We start from the raw sequence: 19,466 nt of genomic DNA, 5'->3' as shown, positions 1-19,466 counted from the left end.
GTTTCTGAAGCAGCTTCTTTATCTCTTGGTCCCAAATTAATGACTCTGCTGTGGCCTCTGAGTCCTTGGACCATCTCCTTGTCTCCTCCCCACCAAAGACCATTCAGGCGCTGCATCTGGGCACACCACTAAGAGGCAGATGTACTCCTATTGATGAAAAGGGGAGAACTTCACATACTGATTTAGGAAGGGGCATGCAGTATCCCTCAGGTGTTGATGAGGGGTGGCGGTACTGGGTTCCCGTATTTGAAGTCTGTAAGTCTAGATAGAACTCGTAGTTCATCTTTGGATATTCTTGAAAGGAGAAGTCAAAAAAGCAAGATGCATTTTTTATCTAACCTTATCCACAACATAGTCTAAGTAGGACTGGTATTACTTTGCCAAAGGCCTTTATAAAGCACGTCTGTCTTTGCATTCTGCTTCCCTAGCTTCTCATTTAAAAAGGAAATGTTCTGCATCACCCTTCAAGATAGTGACTCCAAGTGTGACTTTAAACAGATTTGGCTGGGTTATACTTTTCAAGTGACTTCTCCTAACTGGTTAGAATTGGAGTTTGAAGAAAAAAGTTAGTCATATTCTCCTGTAGATGAAACTTTGTAGACATCACAGGTAGGGTGAAGAACCTCTTCCAGTGGAAAGAAAAATAAATAATTGAAACTTAGATGTGATCTACACGTACAGACCTCTAAGCCTTTGGCCATTGCTCCTATTGGTGCTTTGGAGGATGCTTTGAGTGCTGCATGTGCTGCTCTTGACAGTCAGACTCCTGCTTCAGAAACCTGACAGGCCTTATAACGCACGACAGTCCCACAAGTTCTTACTTAGTAACCATGTGGCTGACCAGTCTGGGATTTCTTTAGCTAAGGATTCCATTTCTTAACATCTTTCTGCTTGTAATCCTGTGCCTTCAGATAAGCATGGAAGGCCTTTTGACAGGTAAAATGTTTCTACATCCTGTTTTTGCATGTAGGACAGTAGTTTGTCAGGCTCAAGTAGCAAAGTATCTGCTGGCAACTTTTGTTGAGATGAATAAGGTGATTGGCTGAGTAACTCTTCTGTCGCCAAGTCCTCCTTACTCAGCATGTTTTTTTCTGAGACTCCGATAACCAAACATTCTTTAAAGTGTTCATATGATGCTGCTGATGCAGTGTCCTGAGCAGCTGTAACTGGATCAGTTATGAGCAGAAATGCGTGGCTTATATCTGAAAATCTGCCAGCTAAGTCATAAATTCCTTAATGTACCCTTGGGCAAGGAAGTACTATTTGGTACTTCATCAGCTGAAGTTTTAAAGATTTTACGAGAGGGAATAAACTAATCCAAGGAGGCAGTCTTCCATTCCTGAGTAAAGTAGGAATTTTCTTTCCACTCTGAACCTTTTTTAGTAGAAAACCCGTTTAAGAATCTTAGCAGAAGTCTGGGAAAATGGCAGTTCAAGAAACAGTGGCATGCCACTTTAAAGAAGAAAGGTAGTGCAGCTCTGGCCCAATCATACTGCAAAAAAGATTCTCTTTTTCTTCCAGTACTCTCCCCTCTTCACCCTGGTCACAGTCTGAATCTTACAGGCAATCTTTCTCATCGCCCTCTTTGGAAACTAGTTACTACAGACTGCTGTCTAGTGGAAATTATTAACAACAGATACAGATGCCAGGGAGACTTTACCCTCCAAACCTAGTAGTTTCATCACACCTAGAAAATCAAGCTTGTCTCTCTATTGCCATCATTTCCTATACACGATCTCAGCGTATTGTAGAATCCATTCCAAATTCTCAAAAACGATTTTATTCAAGAGTTCTATTGTCCAGAAAGGAGGAGTTTTGGAAACTTGTACTGGACGTGTCTTTCTTGCACCTTTAGATAAAAGTTCCAAATTCAAAATTCCCACCCCCACCCCCGTCTTGCTCTTTTTTTTTTTTTTTTTTTTTGTGACTGGTCTAAAAGACCTCTGCGGCACACCCATTCACACGAAATTCAGATGCTTTTTAAAGTTTTTCTGTTTCACATTTTCAGTTCACTTTTTTACAAGCATTAGTTTCAAAAAACTAGGTCTTCGTTTCGGTCTGGAGAAATTGTGTTTTTATTCCTTTTCACAAATAACATTTTTAGTTTGCTTGCTAGACACATCCGTATTGGCTTATCGTCCTTTAGCAAAGGTAATGTTTTTATCACATTCTGTTCCTTCAGTTTTCTAAACAGTCAGTGACTCAAGTTTTTGGGATACATGGCTTCCATGATCCTGATGATTCCGCTAGACAGACTTTAGAAACCATTCATGTATAAACTATGTAGATTCAGCACCAACACCTCCTTTCTCTCCAAATCCCAGTACTGAGGTTTGTCAGTAAAGGCCTACTGTGTTGGGCAGACAAAATGTTATTGAATCTAGGTCTAGTCTGTAATCCGGTATGTTTCAGACTTTTTCTGGCACTGTATATGAAAGGAATCAAAGTAGAGGGTTTTGGGACTGTTTTTTTTTTTTTTCAAGAAAAAACACAAACATCAAAGAAATGCTGGCACTAGTAAATGCTTTAAAGACATAGGATCATAGGAAGTTACTAGGCTATTGGCCCTGAGACCCTTACAAGCTTAGCCAAGAATTTAGCCCATGTTCCAACAAGTCAGCATCCTATGCCACTGTCCAGCAGGGACACAGGTGAAATCCTAGGGTTTTTTTCTGTTCCCCATCCACTTATCCAGGTTGCACTTAAAACAGGTTAATGAGGTAGTCTGCTTTACGTGGAGAGGGAGTCTGTTCTACAAGAGGGGGAGTCTCTGGGACACGCAGCTTTCCTGCCAGCAAGTCCTGTTGATGTCAAAGACCAGGTTGAGGTCATGCGTGCATGTTACTCGAATGGAGCTTGACTTGCGGATATGCAGCAGCCCATCAGGGCTGGGTCTGAGATTGCTTTGTATGCCAGACAGAGGTGTCACCTCTGAGGAGTCTGTAGGAAACTGAGTAGAGGGGCAGGGCTTTTAGTTTATCTGTGTAGGGTAGATGTTTGAGGCCCTAGATTCTCTGGGTGTGGTACCTCTGTGGTCTCTCCAGCTGCTGCATGTGCTTTGTGAGGAGCATGCTGAAAGGGGCATTGTACTCCATAATGGGTCTTATAAGGGAAGAATACATGGATGTTATGATCACCTTGTCCCTGGATGAGATACCCTTACTAATGAGGTGGTACTGTAGAAAGCTTTCCGTACAATGGAGGCACTATGGTGGTCAAAAGTCTGTTTGCTGTCAACCTGGGTGCCCAAGTCCATCACGATTGATTACGTGCTTAGGACCTTATCAGTGTGATACTTTGTGGAACGTCAGTCTTCCCAAAAGGGATGATGCTGCATTTTTTGTCATTCAGTTTGAGGCCATGTTTCTGGCACCATTCATTTGTTTGGGCGAGACCCTCTTGGAGGATATCCACATCACTGGGGGAATTGATGACCACACCCAGCTTGCAGTCATCTGCAAACTTGGTTAGCCGTAGCCCACTAGATTTGACCTGCACCTCCGAGAAGTATATCCCAAACAGAGGAGGCCCACAAACCGATCCCTGGGGTACACAGTTTGTAAGGGTCCACTACTTGAGGTGGCTTCCCCTATTTTGACTAGGTGGGGTTCTGTCAGTGAGCCAGTTTGCTTCCCATCTAGTAACATATGGATTGATGCCTAGTTGAAAGAGTTTATCTGTTATACCTGTGTGGGGAATAGTATTGAGGGCTTTGGCCAGGTTATGTTAGGCAGTGTGCACCGTCTTCCCCTTGTCTATGGCCTTGGTGACGGTCTCAAAGAAGTTGACCAAATTTAACAAGAATGACCTCCCAGAGACAAAACCAAACTGTGTGGGATCAGGTGTCTGGAGTTTGCCAATGTCCTTGTTAATGAGGTCCCCATAATATTCCACTCCATGGCCTTGCAGATCAGGCTAGTTAGGCTGATGGGTCTATAATTTTCTGGATCGGTGGGCGCTCCACCTTTCTGCAAAGGGATGACCGTAGCTGTCCTCCACTCGGCTGGGACGAAGCCGGTACTCAGGATTTGGTTGAGTAGGGTGCCTAATGGTACTGCAGATTCCTGCCTGAGTTTGTGTAGGATGCAGGCTGGGATGTTATTGGGACCCATGGAGGCTGTATGTTTTTGCCTTTGAGAAGGCAGTGATGACTTGCTCCTTAGAGATAAGGGGAGGGGTCAGGTATTGGGGAAGTCTTGTTTTACTGATGGGGGGGGGGCAGAGGAGTGAAGTTTTCACTGAAACTGTCTGCTAGCAGGTTGGCTATATCTACAGCATTTGTGTATGTGGTGGCCTTGAGCTCCAGTTCTGAACAGATCTGGGTGCTTCCCTTGAAATTGCGGACATATGCGAAGAAGGCTTTATGATTGTCTGTAGTAGATGTGGCCAGTTTGGACTCAGTTTGCTTTGGAGAATTTCACTAGTGCTCTTATTTGCTTCTTCAGGCTAAGGAGAGATTGCTTCCAATTAGGCACTTGCTCCTCCTTGATCCTGGACGGCAATTTTTTTCCTTTTATTATAGAGTTTGTTTATTGTAGATGTCCACCAGACAGGATCTCTTCCTTGAGGAGGAGGATTTCTTCCTGTCTGGTTTTCTTGATTCCATGCGGCTTTATAAATGCTCATGTAGTACTTTGGTGTAGGTTTGGACATATGCGCTAGTTCCTGTGGAGGGGGGAGGAGGCTGTGATACTGTTTACACCTTCCCTCAAGAGGTTGTAATCAGCTTTGGAGAAGTTTTTTGTTTGACCCTAGCTGGGGTGGGGGTGGGGGTCGATGGAGATGAGGACTTCGAAAGTGACTGTTTTGTAGTCTGATCTTACAGGGATGATGACACTGTAGGGGTGCTGCAGTGGTTACTCATGTTGGTTAATACCAAGTCCAAGATATTTTCACCTCTTGTGGGGGTGTCAGCCAACTGGTCCAAGGCATTTGCATTGACGAAATCAAGGAGTCTCTGGGCATTTGTGTTTTGGCATAAGTATTTCTTCCAATCTATGTTTGGCTAGTTAAAGTTGCCCAGGATCAGGGTAAAGGGTTGAATCTTGATAGATTTGAAGAGGTCCAGATAGGTGGACTGGGCATCTTGAGTTTAGAGTCTTGTCAATTATTAACGGCACCTGGAGTGTTTCCTGTGCATCATACTGTTTGACAAGCCTAGAGTTGTGTATGTCTGTTTATATATATATATATATATATATATATATATATATATATATAGTTATAATATTGCATTGCAGCTGCCAACAGTTTGGGGTCTGAATGAATGATGGGATAAGTAACCTGGTGTGGCTATGGTGCTCTCCGCAGCTTTGAACCAGGTTTCTGTGACTGCACAAATATCAGCTTCTTCCAGGATTAAGAATGCTTACGAGTGCAGTTTCATGTTTAGCCTCCTAGCGTTTAGCAGCATGACCTTTAATTTACGTTTTGATTAAATTTTCATGTTGGTAGTTTTGACCTCATGGCATTGCCTAAAAAAGGCACCATGAGGGAGGCAAGAGTCTTTGCCAGGAGCCTGAAACCCAAGAGAGACCGATGCAGGCCATCTCTGGCAAAGCATCGTGGTTTGTCAATTATGTCATCCTAGGCTGTCACGTACTGGATCCCCTTCGAATGACACCAGAAACTAAGCCAATTGTTAGTCAATCATTTTCTGTTTGTATTGAAGTATCCTTCTGGATGACTGCAGAATGCTGCTTAAGGCTAGGAACATACCTGCCTGGGACACACATTCAGTGAGTTCAATCATGTCTGTCTCCATAAAGTCCAGGGAGATGGATCTCAAGTCATTCACTCCAACATGGACTATGACAGAGTCATAACAGTATCTGTTGAGAGACTTGAGTGCATTGGTGATATGGTGGACTCTGGCACCCAACAAACAACTAACCTTGACTTTCTCCTTATCCAACCTGGTGAGGGGCACATTTGTGTCTCTCTCAATGGACTCTCCTGTGACTAATGTGTTGGGTTTATGTTTAGGCCTTAGTGGCTGTGAGACAGAGGTGTGTGGGCTATGTGTGGTGGGCAGTGGAGTTCACGTGCATTTATGACTCCGAGGCCTCTCTTGTTTGGGTATGCTTTTATTGAGGACCTCCGCATATGTGGGGGTGTGTTGTGTAGGTGTGGGTGTTGGTGTTACCAACATTCTCAGTGCCAGATATTCTAGTTTGCGGGGGAGAGAGCAATGACACTAGGTGTTTGATATAATTGCATCTCTCACAAATTGTGTTCCTAGGTGGTGGTAGTAGAGGGTGGTTCGTGTACATGAGGCAGTTGCTACACTGTCTCAGGATGCCCAGTAAAGGGAGGAAGGTCTGAGAGTAGTATTACTAGATGATAACACAAGTGCTATTAAGGGAAACTTTGTAGCTGGAAAACCTCAAAAAGGGTTAAAAAAAAAAAAAAAAAAAAACGTGCAGCTGAAGCTCTGGATGCAGCAGACCTGTATCTAGACTATGCTACTCAATTTTAAGTTTAAGAACACAGAAAAAAAAACTCAAAGCACAGATTAATCACTTATAGTCAAAAGAACAGAACTCGCACTATGAAAAGCAGTTAAAAAGCAATGAAATGCAGTTAACCAGTAATGAGTTGCAGTAGATAGCAATGAAATATATTTAATCAGTAGATTGTTTTAAAACAATAGCTCACAATCACAACAGTAACAGACAGCACAAATAAAGCAGCTATTCAATAGAATATTGTAATCAATTTAATGAGGCTGCCGACAAGCAGTAATAAATACAGCATACTAAATGCAGTTGAACTCCTAACCACAAGCAGCAAAATGAAGTAGGAAGAAGTACAGTTTTTTAGTAGAAAGTGAGGAGACAGAAGATAATAAAATAATTCAAAGTTAAGAAGCTAAAGGGGTGGGCCTTTACAAAGTTCTCACTAAAAACAGTAGAATGAGTTGATGTAATGTGACTGGGGGGAGTGTCCAACATCAACTTTGTACTAGAGGCGGGCACCTCAAAGCCACCAAGCTTTAAGACCACAACAGGAGCTTGAGCGATGGGTGGGATCTAAAAACAGTTGCACAGATGAGCAGTAAAACAGAAGTGCAGAAAACGGTTGAAAATAAGCACTTATTGTTTTCCACTATCATAGCCAAGCAATGTCAGAAGGCCTGTCTCACTGCAACTTTGAACAGCTTGTGCAAACAAGTACAAACTGGTTTAAAACACTAGCTGTTAACGTAGAGAAACAAACAAGCCCAGTTATCCAGTCAGAATAACAGTGTTGCAGGAATGCTTTTAGCTAGATCAAACCAGACTGATTCTTCTTCCCACAAAGAAACAGCTCAGCCTCTCTAGACAAACGATTTCACTACAAGCTCCTAAGGTCACAAACAGTAACGGATATTTAGCTCTAACAGACAACAAAAAGAAGACTAAAAACAGTTGTACAGATTCAACAGATATGCAGTAAAACAGAAGTGCAGAAAACAGTTGAAAATAAGCACTTATTTTTTTCCACTGTCACAGCCGAGCAGTGGCAGAAGGCCTATCTCACTGCAGTTTTGTGACAGCTTGAGCAAATTTGAACCATTTCTGGACTTAAGGTTCTGTCTCGGTAGTCACAAACAGCAGTACTGTGAAGTGATATGTAAACAAACGAGGTAGAGCCTGGCCTTTACAACCCCCCCCCCATATACATACTAGCCGTGATAGCCTGATAACTTGCAGTTCAGCACAAACTCTCTCTTCAGGCTACTTAGTTTACCAGAGCAGAGCACTGTGGCAGTCAAGCTGAGCAAATCCAAGGCAACTAGTGTCAGTGGCTTAAGTGGTAGCAGTAACTAATAGCTCACTCTCCTTTGGTGCCAAAAGATCAAAACACTGTAGGTTCTGTTCCTAATGCAGGTTCTTGGACAGATACTCGTGAATGGAAGTTGGACACCAAGGCCTTCAGTGAAATTATCCACCTGTGGGGGATTTGTAGAAGGCCTTGCTGGAAGACTGCTGCCTTTACCTCACGTGGGCTGGAATGTTCTATATGCCTTTCCTCTAATAACTAGAGTACTTTTAAAGATCAAAAAGGACTCTACTAGAATAATCTTGGCAAATCTTTTTTGGCCCAGACAGCAGTGGCTCTTCCTTCTCATGAAAATGGCCAAGGTCAAGTAACAGAAATTCATTAGAGTAAATCTACTCACACAGGTCAAGGGATATGTGATCCAGTCCAGATACAGAAATGCTAACTGTTTGGATGATAGAGTTTTGATCCCTGTTAGACACCTTTTTTCTGAGGATGTGAGCAAGTATGAGGTTGTAAAATCTGCTTCTAGAAAATCCCATTTGGCTAAATGGAAGAGATTTTCTAGTTGGTTCCACAAGAACTAGGACCCATCTGTTACTGAAGCCCCTCTTGGCTTTCTATCATCTGTGGATTGCTTAAACTCAGGTTTTTCATTTTCTATTTAAAAAGATACTTTTCAGACATTTTTGCTTGGCTGCATTTGCCTTTAATCCTTTTTCTGTTACTCTTCTTACTGGAGATATTTTTTGGCCAGGGTGGTGATCTTTTACCTTTGTCCCACTTTTTCTTCTAGCATGTAAATGTACAAAATTGCAGCCTTGATTGATTGATTCCATAACCCCAACTAACTTTCTCTGAGTGTTAAGAAGGTTCTGAACTTTGGTACCCTCCAAGTATCTGCTTTTTCTATTAGCATACCCTTGAGCTTCCTCAGACATAAAGCTTTTGCATATTGCCCCGATGCCTAATCCATTGTAGGATACCTCTGGTCAGCTATATGCTACGAAAGTGATCTATTTCTACAAGCTACTGTTAAGTTAACTTGCACAAATGCACTTTCAAGAGTAAAAAGCAAGTTATTTAGTTTAAAAAAAATCTTATCAAGTCATTTTGTGCTACATGTTAGGGGAATGTTGTGGCATTTTTAATGTTTTTCTTGAATTATTTAGAGGTCTAACATGGCAGCTGCCTTTTATTGACAGCTTCTTCACCAGTATCATTATCTTTGTAGTCCACTGTTTTTACTTTTACCTTTTGGCTTTCGGATAGTGTGATAGAGGTATGGTTTTCCCCAGTAAAGAGTTGTTGTTGTTTTTTTTTTTTGGGGGGGGGGGGGCTGTCACTGTATTTTTGTATGACTGTGGGCTTTTTTCTTACTGCACTTTGTATCTTCTCACCTGTCCTAGGTCCCATGTACACAGACTTCTATTAACTGTTGACCTTACTGTATTTTTGCAGAAGTTTTTTCTGTTTTCTTTAATTCTTACATGTATGCGGCTGGCATTTGGAAATCCTCCCTTTGAGTGAAAAGTATATCAGCCAGTTATTAGCCTGTCTCATCTAGTAGTCTCGCTTTACATTTGTGTTTTCCAGTGAAGTACTGAACAATGAGGATTTATTGCCTGATGTAAGATGATAGCAGAAACATAATTGGCACTGTGTGGTGCCTTAAGTGTATTTCACTTGAGCTCCCTTAGCATGGCAAGCGTATGGTAGCATTTGCTTGGCTTCAGAATGTTGAACTTTCTTTATTGCATATTACTTTTCTTTTCAGTCATTAAATTATGATATGTTTTGAGAAAGAAATCAGATGTATGACTATGGCTGTTAGGGACACATCAGAAATATTCCCAGGAGAGAGATGGAAGTGAGTTTAGCAAGCATGGCAGATTGTCTCCAAGTACCTTTGACAGAACTCCTTAAAGAAAAATAACTGAATAAAATTATTATTATTCTTACACCAGGGACTTTGAGCAACCAACCAAAGATGGGCTTGGCACTGATAACCTTGGGAGTCGGATGCTGCAGGCTATGGGATGGAAGGCAGGGAGTGGCCTTGGACGAAAGCAGCAAGGAATCACAAGTCCCATTGAGGTATTAACAGCTGTTTATAATCAGTGATGTTTTTCATGAGTAATCACTTTTCATTATATCTGAGTGTCGGGCACAAGGGCTTTTATGGAGAAGCAGCCACCATCTACTATGTAGCTTATCATTGGTAGCAGCAGGGTGCATTAAGTGGCAGTATTCATTTTAATAGGTTAGTGCAACATTCTCAAAGATCTAACTCTGCTTTTTTAACTACTGACTTTTTATGTAGCATGTTCTGTCTTGTCAGTTTTGCTGGTCCTTGTTCTGACACTGTTTTGCTTTACATATGTGTTTTCCAGTGAAGTACTGAATAATGAGGATTTATTGCCTGATGTAAGATGATAGCAGAAACAGATAATTGTCACTGTGTGGTGCCCTAATTGTATTTTTGTGTAGCATGTGTTGTCAGTTTTGCTGGTCCTTGTTCTGACACTGTGAGCTGTTTGAGAACCCCTTACGGCATTTAAAACTCAAGATTACTATTCCCAAGCAGTGGGACCAATTCTGCAGTAGTTTTGTCAGCTGACTTCCTAAAGGAATTGTCACACTGTTTATATTTCAGGAAGTGTTGGGGATAGAAATTCTCCAGCACTGTCTATAGTGTTCTTCCATCCGCTGGCACTTGCTCAGAATAGAGGCTGCCTAAATTTGCTTCCAGCTGTCTTAATATAATTTTTTTTGTTGTTGTTACAAATGCCCTTCTTGTTGTCTGGGTGACCGTTGCAGTGCCACTAAAAGCAGCCAAGTATTTTGTGGGGTGCAAGTCCTGGCTTCTGGCCAGTCTCTCTCTCTCTCGCGTCTTGGATGACAGCACGGTATGGGTATGTATACACCACTGCCACACCTTCAACATGACAAGTCACCAGAGACTGGCACTACAGGCATTCTTTTTTATGAAGAAACCTGCTAATTAAACACACTGTTCTTAATGAGCACATTTTGGTATAATGATTAAGATGTATGACTCACCGATGCAATATACAGTGTTTAATTCTCAATATTGGAAGGGAAACTGTTTAGACTTTGATTGGCCCATTAAATTAAGGCAGCTAGCCTAGTAATTAGCTGTGAACCTATGAACCTTCTAAGAGAAGAGAAATCTGACAAAGGGAAGGCTGTGTGCATACAGCCTAAAAAGGAAATTCTGGAAAACTAGATAGGCATGTGAAGGAAGAGAGAAGTAGGAAACAAATGTACACTTTTTTTCTGCCACTTTCTGCTTTCTCATGTTGGTACCCACTGACAGAGGCGGGAAGGCTATTTCTTGGACCTGCCTTAAGTGGTTATAGTCTTAATGAAGACTGTCCCCTTCATTTTGTTCACTTTCAGATTTGATCTTAAGGGGTGGTCTGCAGGGGAGTCCTAGCTGCATTACTCTTACCTGTAGGTGGAGCTCCTGACCAAGCTTTCTGCAGCCATCTTCTGGATTTGCCTACTACCCTACAAAGTGCATGACTTGGTTGTTAACTTCAGGGAATACCCTCTTTCCCAGTAAGTAGGCAGGATGGGCTAATCATCTTTCATTTCTTTCCCATCAACAATTAGGAATGTAGTTTTGGCTTCCAGTTGTGGTGAGTTTGTATTTTTTTCTATCAGATTTTTTGTTTTCTGTACAGTGTCTCTATTTTTGATAGTGATGCCAAATTAGGTTTACAGGAAAAAATGCTTTCCTTGATGACATGCTTAGGCACAGTTTTTTTTTGTAAGGTGGATATTCTTGCCTGAATGTATTAGTCAAGACTGTCAGACATGTTTATTTTAAGAGTTTAACGCAGTAACTGTTTGCATCACTGAAGACATCTGTACAAAAAAGCGCGAAAGAAATCCTGTAGCAGAACTTTTCGTTTGCCTGTTAAAGCATTTGTTTTGGGATGAAAATCCAAGTATTATTTATTTTTTTTTTTTAATTTTTATTTTGTCTGTCACCATGAGGGGACAGATGAAAAATTATGATCCTTAGGTCTGAAGAGTTGAGGTTGGTAGGTAATCTAAAAATAGCAACAGTAAAGATCCACAGCAGCCAAGGAAGAAGTAAAAAATCCACAGTGGTAATAAATACTGCAAATGATAAAAAGACCCACTGGAGCCACCATAACGTTCTAAACTTTTATTTAAACTGCAGATAAAGCAGTTTTGAGCATTGGCTCTTCATCAGATCTAAAAACAGTTTAAAATCAGCCATATTTATACAAATGTTAACCAGTTAAATCAGTAGCACAACCTTCAGTAAGGGTTTTAAAGGCATACAGCCATTTAACCTAGGTGTATGTGTTAGCTTGTACCTCAGCTGTTCATTGTAATTCAGCTAATTCAGTACTGTGTACAATGCCCCCCCAATACTCTTGTTGAGCACACAACACCATGAATTGAAACGTATGTTTTGTTCATTTCGGTATGTTGGTATAAAGCATTACTTCTCAAACATAATTTAATGTCACTCATATGCTGCAGTATATGTTGTTTTAGCATTCTGTTAGTTTTTCCCAACATAGAAAGCTTGGCATGATGTGCACTCAGCTAAATACACCACATTTTTAGTTCTGCAGTCTGCAGGTAGCCTGGGTATATACCTCCTGCCTGACACAGGGTGCACAAAAATATTATTTAACATATTGACATGCCTTACATTTTCTGCACTTAAATCTTCCTAGTTGTGTCTTGTGTGCATTAGGCTTGTTGGGAAGTATGTTCCTACATAAAATTTGTTTCAAATTCTGGCTGTTAGTGTAAATGCATTTGAGGTGGGGGCCAACTATTGCTTTTAATTTATCTTCAGTGTGTAAAACCTTCCAATTCTTTCTTATCACCTGGGAAATAGCATCAATATCACTATCATAATGCAAATTTACTCTTGCAGATAAATTATTATTCAATTTTTGTTCATTTATAACAGTACCATTGTCAGTATTGCCTGCCTTGCCTTTGTTTACCTTTATCCCTTCTCCAACCTTTGGTTCTACCTATTGTTTTCTTAATTCTTTGTGTTAGATATCCATGAATAGCAAACGTATCTTGCATTTTCTTATATATTGTCTTCAGTGCGTAATCTGTAGACTCTCTCGACTATGCCCACTTAGTACATTATCAAAAATGTGCCTTGGGTGCATGCTATCAAAAGTCAACATATTTCTCCAGCAACTTTTGTTATACATTCTAGTTTGTAATTTGCCAGTCACATCTTTATAAATGTTCACATCTAAAAAATCTTTCTAGTCAGCAGAGTAGCTGACAGTAAAACATAAAAAATCTGTTGCATTTTCCAAGTAATTGACAAATGACTAATTCTTCAGTTGTGCGCCCCCCCCCCCCCAATACATCATCCACAAATCAATGATAAACTTTCAAACTTGCCTTCCATGGGCATGTATTGGATAAAACATGGGTAGCCTCCCACTGTGCAAACACCAAGTTGGCATGTGTTGGCACAGGGGGTACCCATGGCTACACTATCTCTCTGCCAATAATATTGATCATAAAACATGAATACATTATTGCCTAATATATGAATTTATGAATAAATTATTGCCTAATATCTGTTCCAAAAAAGCACATAATCTTAATTTTCTTTTTATCAGATACTGTATAGGACAAAATAAAAACAGCTTTGATTCCATAAAAATTTGGAATCACAGTAAATAAATTTACATCTAAAGTTACAAACAACTTTCATAGTCATTTGTAGATTCATAGAAGTCACTTAGAGAGCTTAAAAACAAGAGGTTTATTTAATTACTGTTGGTGCATGTGTTAACATTATTTCAATTTTTTTCTCCACACATATGGAGAGAAATTCAGTTACCCAGCCTCTGCCAGATACTGTTGGTCTGTATGGTGGGATTTGAGGTGATCCTTATGGCTTTTAGGTAGACTTTTCAGTATAGGTATAATGGGTTGTTCATCTATCACACACCTGTAAATTTCTTCGGTTATTACATATGATTGCAGTAGATCATGTAAAGTATGCTTTGCATGTGCAATAAAATCATTCACTTGATTACAGGATATATTCTGATGGGTAACATTCTCTCTCAGCATTTATAACATTCTGTAAATAGTCACCTCTGTCAAGTATCACAGTTCCATCCTCCTTATGAAGTGGTCTGATAATAACATCACAATTCCTTAAATTACTAACTGCTTTCACTTCAGACTCTTAAGTTGTAATAACCATGTCTTTCCTTTGTAGCTAACATATCAGAAATTTCCATTGTACATAAATTCAAAAGTGTCCATAACAGGATGTGCAGGTGGTGAAAATGTACTTGGCTTCTTCAAAGGTATCTCAGTACTATCATTGTTCTGTGGACCAAACAGTAATTTCAGGAGAATTTTTCTCCCAAACAAATGTAAATCAGAAAAAACTTGATGCATTTTAGCACTTTGTGCAAGTATAAAAGACATGCCTCTGTTTAACAGAGTAAGCTCAGAGTCTGACGAGGCATATTTAGAAAGGTTATAAACAGTATTTGCATCAGTATAAACAGTGCTTTTTATCCCATCAGTTTTCTTTTCCTGCTTCTGTGATCTCTTTCCATTGTACATTTTTCATCCTCATAGGGACTGGGAAAATTGGAAAACCTGAATCAATCAAAGGCATAATAAAAAGCTTACAGTGAGCTGATTGCATACATGTGCAGATCTTATACTTTGTTGAAGCACCTTTTGCTTATTACGGTATTCAGTCTTCTTGAGTACACACCTGCCATCAATTAGAGAGACTCTGATTAACCCCAAATAAAGTTCAGCTGTCCTAGTAGGATTTTCTTGACATTTACTCAGTTGCCTTCTACAGCAAAAGCCGTGGTTCGCAGAGAGCTTACAAAGCATCAAAGGGATCTCATTGTTGAAAGGTATCAGTCAGGAGAAAGGTACAAAAAATTTCCACAGCATTTGGATATACCATGGAACACAGTGAAGCGAGTCACAAAAAGTGGAGAAAATATGGGATAAGTGATGTTGCAAAGAACTGGACATCCCTCCAAAATTGATGAAAAGACAAAACGAAAACTGGTCAGGGAGGCTGCCAAGAGACCTACAACAACACTGAAGGAGCTGCAGGAATTTCAGGTAAGCACTGGTTGTGTACAACATGTGACAACAATCTCCTGTATTCTCCATATGTCTGGCCTGTGGGTCCAAGACGGAAGCCTTTTCTTACACAGAAAAACATCCAGGCCCAGCTAAAATTTGCAAAACAATACATCAAGTCCAAAGGGTACATTTTCCGCAAAAACACTTCGCATCACCAAAAGAACACAATCCCCGTGATGAACCATGATGGTTGGCAGTATTATACTTCTGGGATGCTTTTCTTCAGCTGTAACTGGGGCTTTAGTCCAGGTGGAGGGAAATATGAAGAATTCCAAATACCAGTCACTTTTGGTCCAAAACCTTCAGGCGTTTGCTAGAAAGCTGAAGATGAAGAGAAATTTCACCTTTCAACATGACAATGATCCCAAGCATGCATCCAAATCAACAAAAGAATGTCTTCACCAAAAGAAAATTAAAGTTTTGGAATGGCCAAGCAAGAGCCCAGACCTTAATCTAATAGAAAAACTGTGGGGTGACCTGAAGAGGGCTGTGCACAAGAGATACCATCGCAATCTGACAGATTTAGAGCACTTTTGCAAGGAAGAGTGGGCAAATATTGCCAAGTCAGGATGTGCCATGCTGATAGACTCCTACCCAAGAAGACTGAATGCTGTAATTAAGTCAAAAGGTGATTCAACAAAGTATTCGTTTAAGGGTGTGCACACTTATGCAACCAGCTTATTGTACATTTTTTTTATATTTTGTCCCCCAACAGATTTGTTTTTCAATTGAATTGTACAGGTTATAGGTCACATTAAAGGTGGGAAAAGTTTGTGGTCTCATTTATTTATATCACAAAAACTTGTCATTTTAACAGGGGTATATACACTTTTTATATCCACTGTATATGGGAGTTAACCACACGAAAATATCTGCCTGCTGGACTGATTCCAGTAATTCTGCAGACATCCTGGCAAGGGCTAGATGGCTTCGTCAGGGATAAAATGGGTAGTATGACCAAACTAAGTTGCCTTCAGCCTTTTTTTTTTTTTTTTTTTCCGTTCTTTCTATTTAGATATTTGGGATATGCCCCTTTGTGAAGGAAGAACTCCCAGTCCTATTTTCTTTATAGTCTAGTGACATTAGTGCAAAGTAGTGTGGACAGGCAATAGTCACTGCACACAGTTCCACATGCAGCATCTTGACAGTTCAGTCAGTGGATCACCTAGTAGGCAATGGTGGATGATTGTGGCAAACCATTTACACCATCACTTAAGCTAGTAGACTGTTCTGCAAAATCAGGAAGATCAAAACAGATGGGAAGAAGGTTGGCAACTAATACTGCAGCAGTGAGCTTAGTCAGACATCTGCTGTTAGGATGTGCGCACCTTGTTTATGTAGATCACTCCTGCAGTTGGGTTTATGACAAAAATTTATGAAAGACTTGTTAGAACAGGGAGTTGGAAAACTGTACAAAGAATGGACCACCCCGGCCACACACACACTTTCACCATTGCAGTGAATGGCTGATGATAGAAGGCCTTTTAAAACAGTGCTAAACCTAGTCTTGCTCCTGGACTTGTGTACCTACTTTGTAATGGTTTGGGGGAAAAAACGTTAATTAATGGAAGACGAGTAGCCACCCTTAAAGTGCATTACACAGAAAGTCTTTAAAAATGGTTGCTGATTTAACTGTTGTAGATGAATGAGCTGTGCCTTTCCTCTGCAAAGCTTCCCTTGCTTTTAATAGGAGAACACAAGCACTGGCTATTTAAGGGACTTTCTCTTGCACAGTAGGCAAACTTTTTCAGTGGTCTCATTGTAGCTTGGAAGATGTTTAACTGCAGGCCTTAATGTGCGAAGAATCAGACTGGGTTTTAAATGAGAGAGTCTCTCTTTGATGAGCCTTTCCTGTTTGTTTTACGTGGTCTCCGAACTGACTTCAGATCAGTCTGTCTAGATGTCCTTCGTGTTTCACTGTTGCAGTTATCACATTTGGGTTATCCCTGCCAGAGTAGCCCCTCGACCTGCCCAAATACCAGAGAATTAGTATTTCTGCATTGGTTGCTGTCGCTTGAGGGCTGAAGTCAGGTAATCAGTAGTATAAAGTAAGGCAGCCAGTGCCATTACATCAGTCTTTCTTGCCGTGGAGCCCGAAGCAGAAGCAGTTTGCATGAGTTCCGGTTGGCCACTACCTGAGTTTCATCTACTGAATTGAAGTTGAATTCTTCTAAAGCTAAGTACCCTGTTGTGGATCCTTTTTTCTTGCACTAACTGATGTCAGAAAAAGTTAATTGTCTCGTGTGAGGAAAGCAAATACCACGCCAAGACTTCCACTCTTACTGCGTCACTTGTTTATGCCTAGACTACGACGTCCCCCGTTGTCGCTTCTGTGCTTTGTTCTACGCCAGAACTATCCATTGTCCGGCCCTTATTGTAGCCAGATATTTTCGCTTACAGTCCTCTAATTCCTCAGTTCTCCGGTACTCAGTGAGGTGCTTTTGCAGTCCCTGATGTCCACTTCTATTGATTCTCAGGCTGCTACCAAGACCCTTTCGGAGTCCAGTATGCCGCAAAACCCTTCTTCGACTAAGGATCCTGCAGTCGTCACTACCTTGGATGGGTCCAGACCCGCTGAGCAGGCACCGACTTCCAAGGAAGCCCCTCACACTACAGAATCGCGACACAAACCAATGTCTTTTCGTGACTGCTGTTCTTTCAAGAATGACAGAGTTTCTTAGGCCCAGGGTGTGAACCACACCCAAGAAACAGACGACCCACTCTCAGGCGCCTGCTACCTTGCCTCAGTCTCAAATGCTTAAAGTGGCCGAAGACCTTATCGTGCTGATCAGGGGAAGCCAAGCTACCCCCTCCAAAAGGAAAAGAGATTTGTCCCCTGTAGTTTTGTCTGAACAAGAGTCAGATGAATCTGATGCATCTGAATATGAAGACATGCAACCCCTCTCCACTTATGAGGATTCCACTCCTTCAGCCTCTCCCCCAGAGCATTTTTCCTTTGGGGAAACCCTGCATACTTTAAGGGAACATTTCCATTGGGAGAGTCAAGACTACCCTCACACTAAAAAGAGACTCTGGGAATTCCTAGATCTTCCATAACACAGACCCTTGGCTACCCCTCCAGTCCTGGATGTTGTGGAGGATGTTTTCCTCGAATCCAACCTGACCCCTGACACCCTTCTTCCTGCTCCCAAAAAAACCGACAGGGACTATAGAGTCCCTGACTCGCACAAATATCTTTTTAAAAATCCTACAGCTGATCCCGAGGTCATTTCTCAAGGGCCAAAAAGGATAAAGCAACCTCTGCTAAGAATCTCACCCCTCAGACAGGGATTCCTGAGGATTGGACAGATGCCGTAAAAAAGTATACACGTCAGCTACTCTTGCTATCAGTAAATTGTCAGTTCCATATGCTGAAATTTCAGCAACATACCTTGGAACTCATTAAACAAAAAATGTCTGTTCCTGCTTTAGGCAGAATCTAAAGCTTTGCAAGAGTTGATGCATTCTGCAAGTGAAGTAACTAAACAAACCTTGCACTGTGGTTTTGACGCCCTAGAAGCTTCTTGAGGGCAGCAGTCACTGGATTTGTCGTTAGAAGGCATGCATGGCTTAAGGAACAGTCTCTGCCAGACCATGTCACATCTAAATTGTTGGATGCCCCCTTGCACAAAGATAACTTATTTGGCACTACGGCAGCAGAGGTCTTAAATATGGAAGAAAAAGCAAAATCTATGCAAGCATTTAAGGATTTATTGCAGGTCCAGCCCACTAGGTTTAGCAGACATTGTCCCTACAAACACTGGTCCTTTCCTGCTCCCAGTAAACTGGCCCAGCGGAAACAGACCCCCCCCCCCCCCCCAGACAGCAGCCACGGGGAAAGCATAACTCACAATGACTCACCTCCTCCACCATCTGCCCACCTTCACTTACCCCTAGGAGGAAAACTCTCTTTTCACTCAATCATCTGGGCCACCATTACCAAGGACCACTGGGTTCTGAACATTGTGTCTGAGATACAGATTTTCCTTCCACACCCTTCCAACCCCAAAAGGCTTCCCAGATCTACCACCAAATCAGTGGGCAGAGGCTCAAAAGCAAATCCTTTCCCTGCTCTCTGTGTGATGGCAGTAGAGCACGTTCCTGCAGAACAGATAGGCCAAGGTTTCTACTCTAGACTTTTACTGGTACCTAGAAAAGAGGGCACCTGGCGCCCCATCCTCGATCTATCCATTCTAAACACCTTCCTGGAGATCCCAAAATTCAAAATGCTCACCCTCCAGCAGCTGCTACCCATGCTCTCCAAGGATGCGTGGCTAGCCACTCTAGATCTAAAAGAGGCCTACCTCCACATTCCTATCTGGGAATCATGCAGGAAATATCTCCGCTTCAGGGCAAGATCTCAACACTTTCAGTTCTCTGTGCTTCCATTTGGCTTATCTACTGCTTCCAGAGTTTTCACAAAATGCTTGGCTCCTGCCATTGCCTTTTGCAGACAAATATTCAGATTTACCCATACTTAAACTAGCTTATTCAGGCAGACAGCCCGGCAAACCTGC

The 19,466-nt window shown here is 41.4% G+C and overlaps 1 protein-coding gene across 2 annotated transcripts in view; it reads left to right on the top strand.

The window, feature by feature from the left end:
* The window catches only part of LOC122809322 (RNA-binding protein 10-like), a 1,914,178-nt gene that overhangs the window by 1,835,974 nt on the left and 58,738 nt on the right, over positions 1–19,466 (top strand). For both annotated transcript variants that reach the window (XM_044080723.1, XM_044080722.1), the window contains exon 24: positions 9,732–9,861. In XM_044080723.1, coding sequence (XP_043936658.1) covers positions 9,732–9,861 — 130 coding nt within the window. The remainder of the gene's footprint in view (positions 1–9,731; positions 9,862–19,466) is intronic.

This window comes from Protopterus annectens, chromosome 8.part0, assembly GCF_019279795.1.
Source record: "Protopterus annectens isolate FY-2018-M chromosome 8.part0, PAN1.0, whole genome shotgun sequence".
In the NCBI taxonomy this organism is placed as follows: Eukaryota; Metazoa; Chordata; order Ceratodontiformes; family Protopteridae; genus Protopterus; species Protopterus annectens.
The sequence above is the reverse complement of the archived record's forward strand: the minus strand, read 5'-3'. Positions and strand labels throughout refer to the sequence as shown.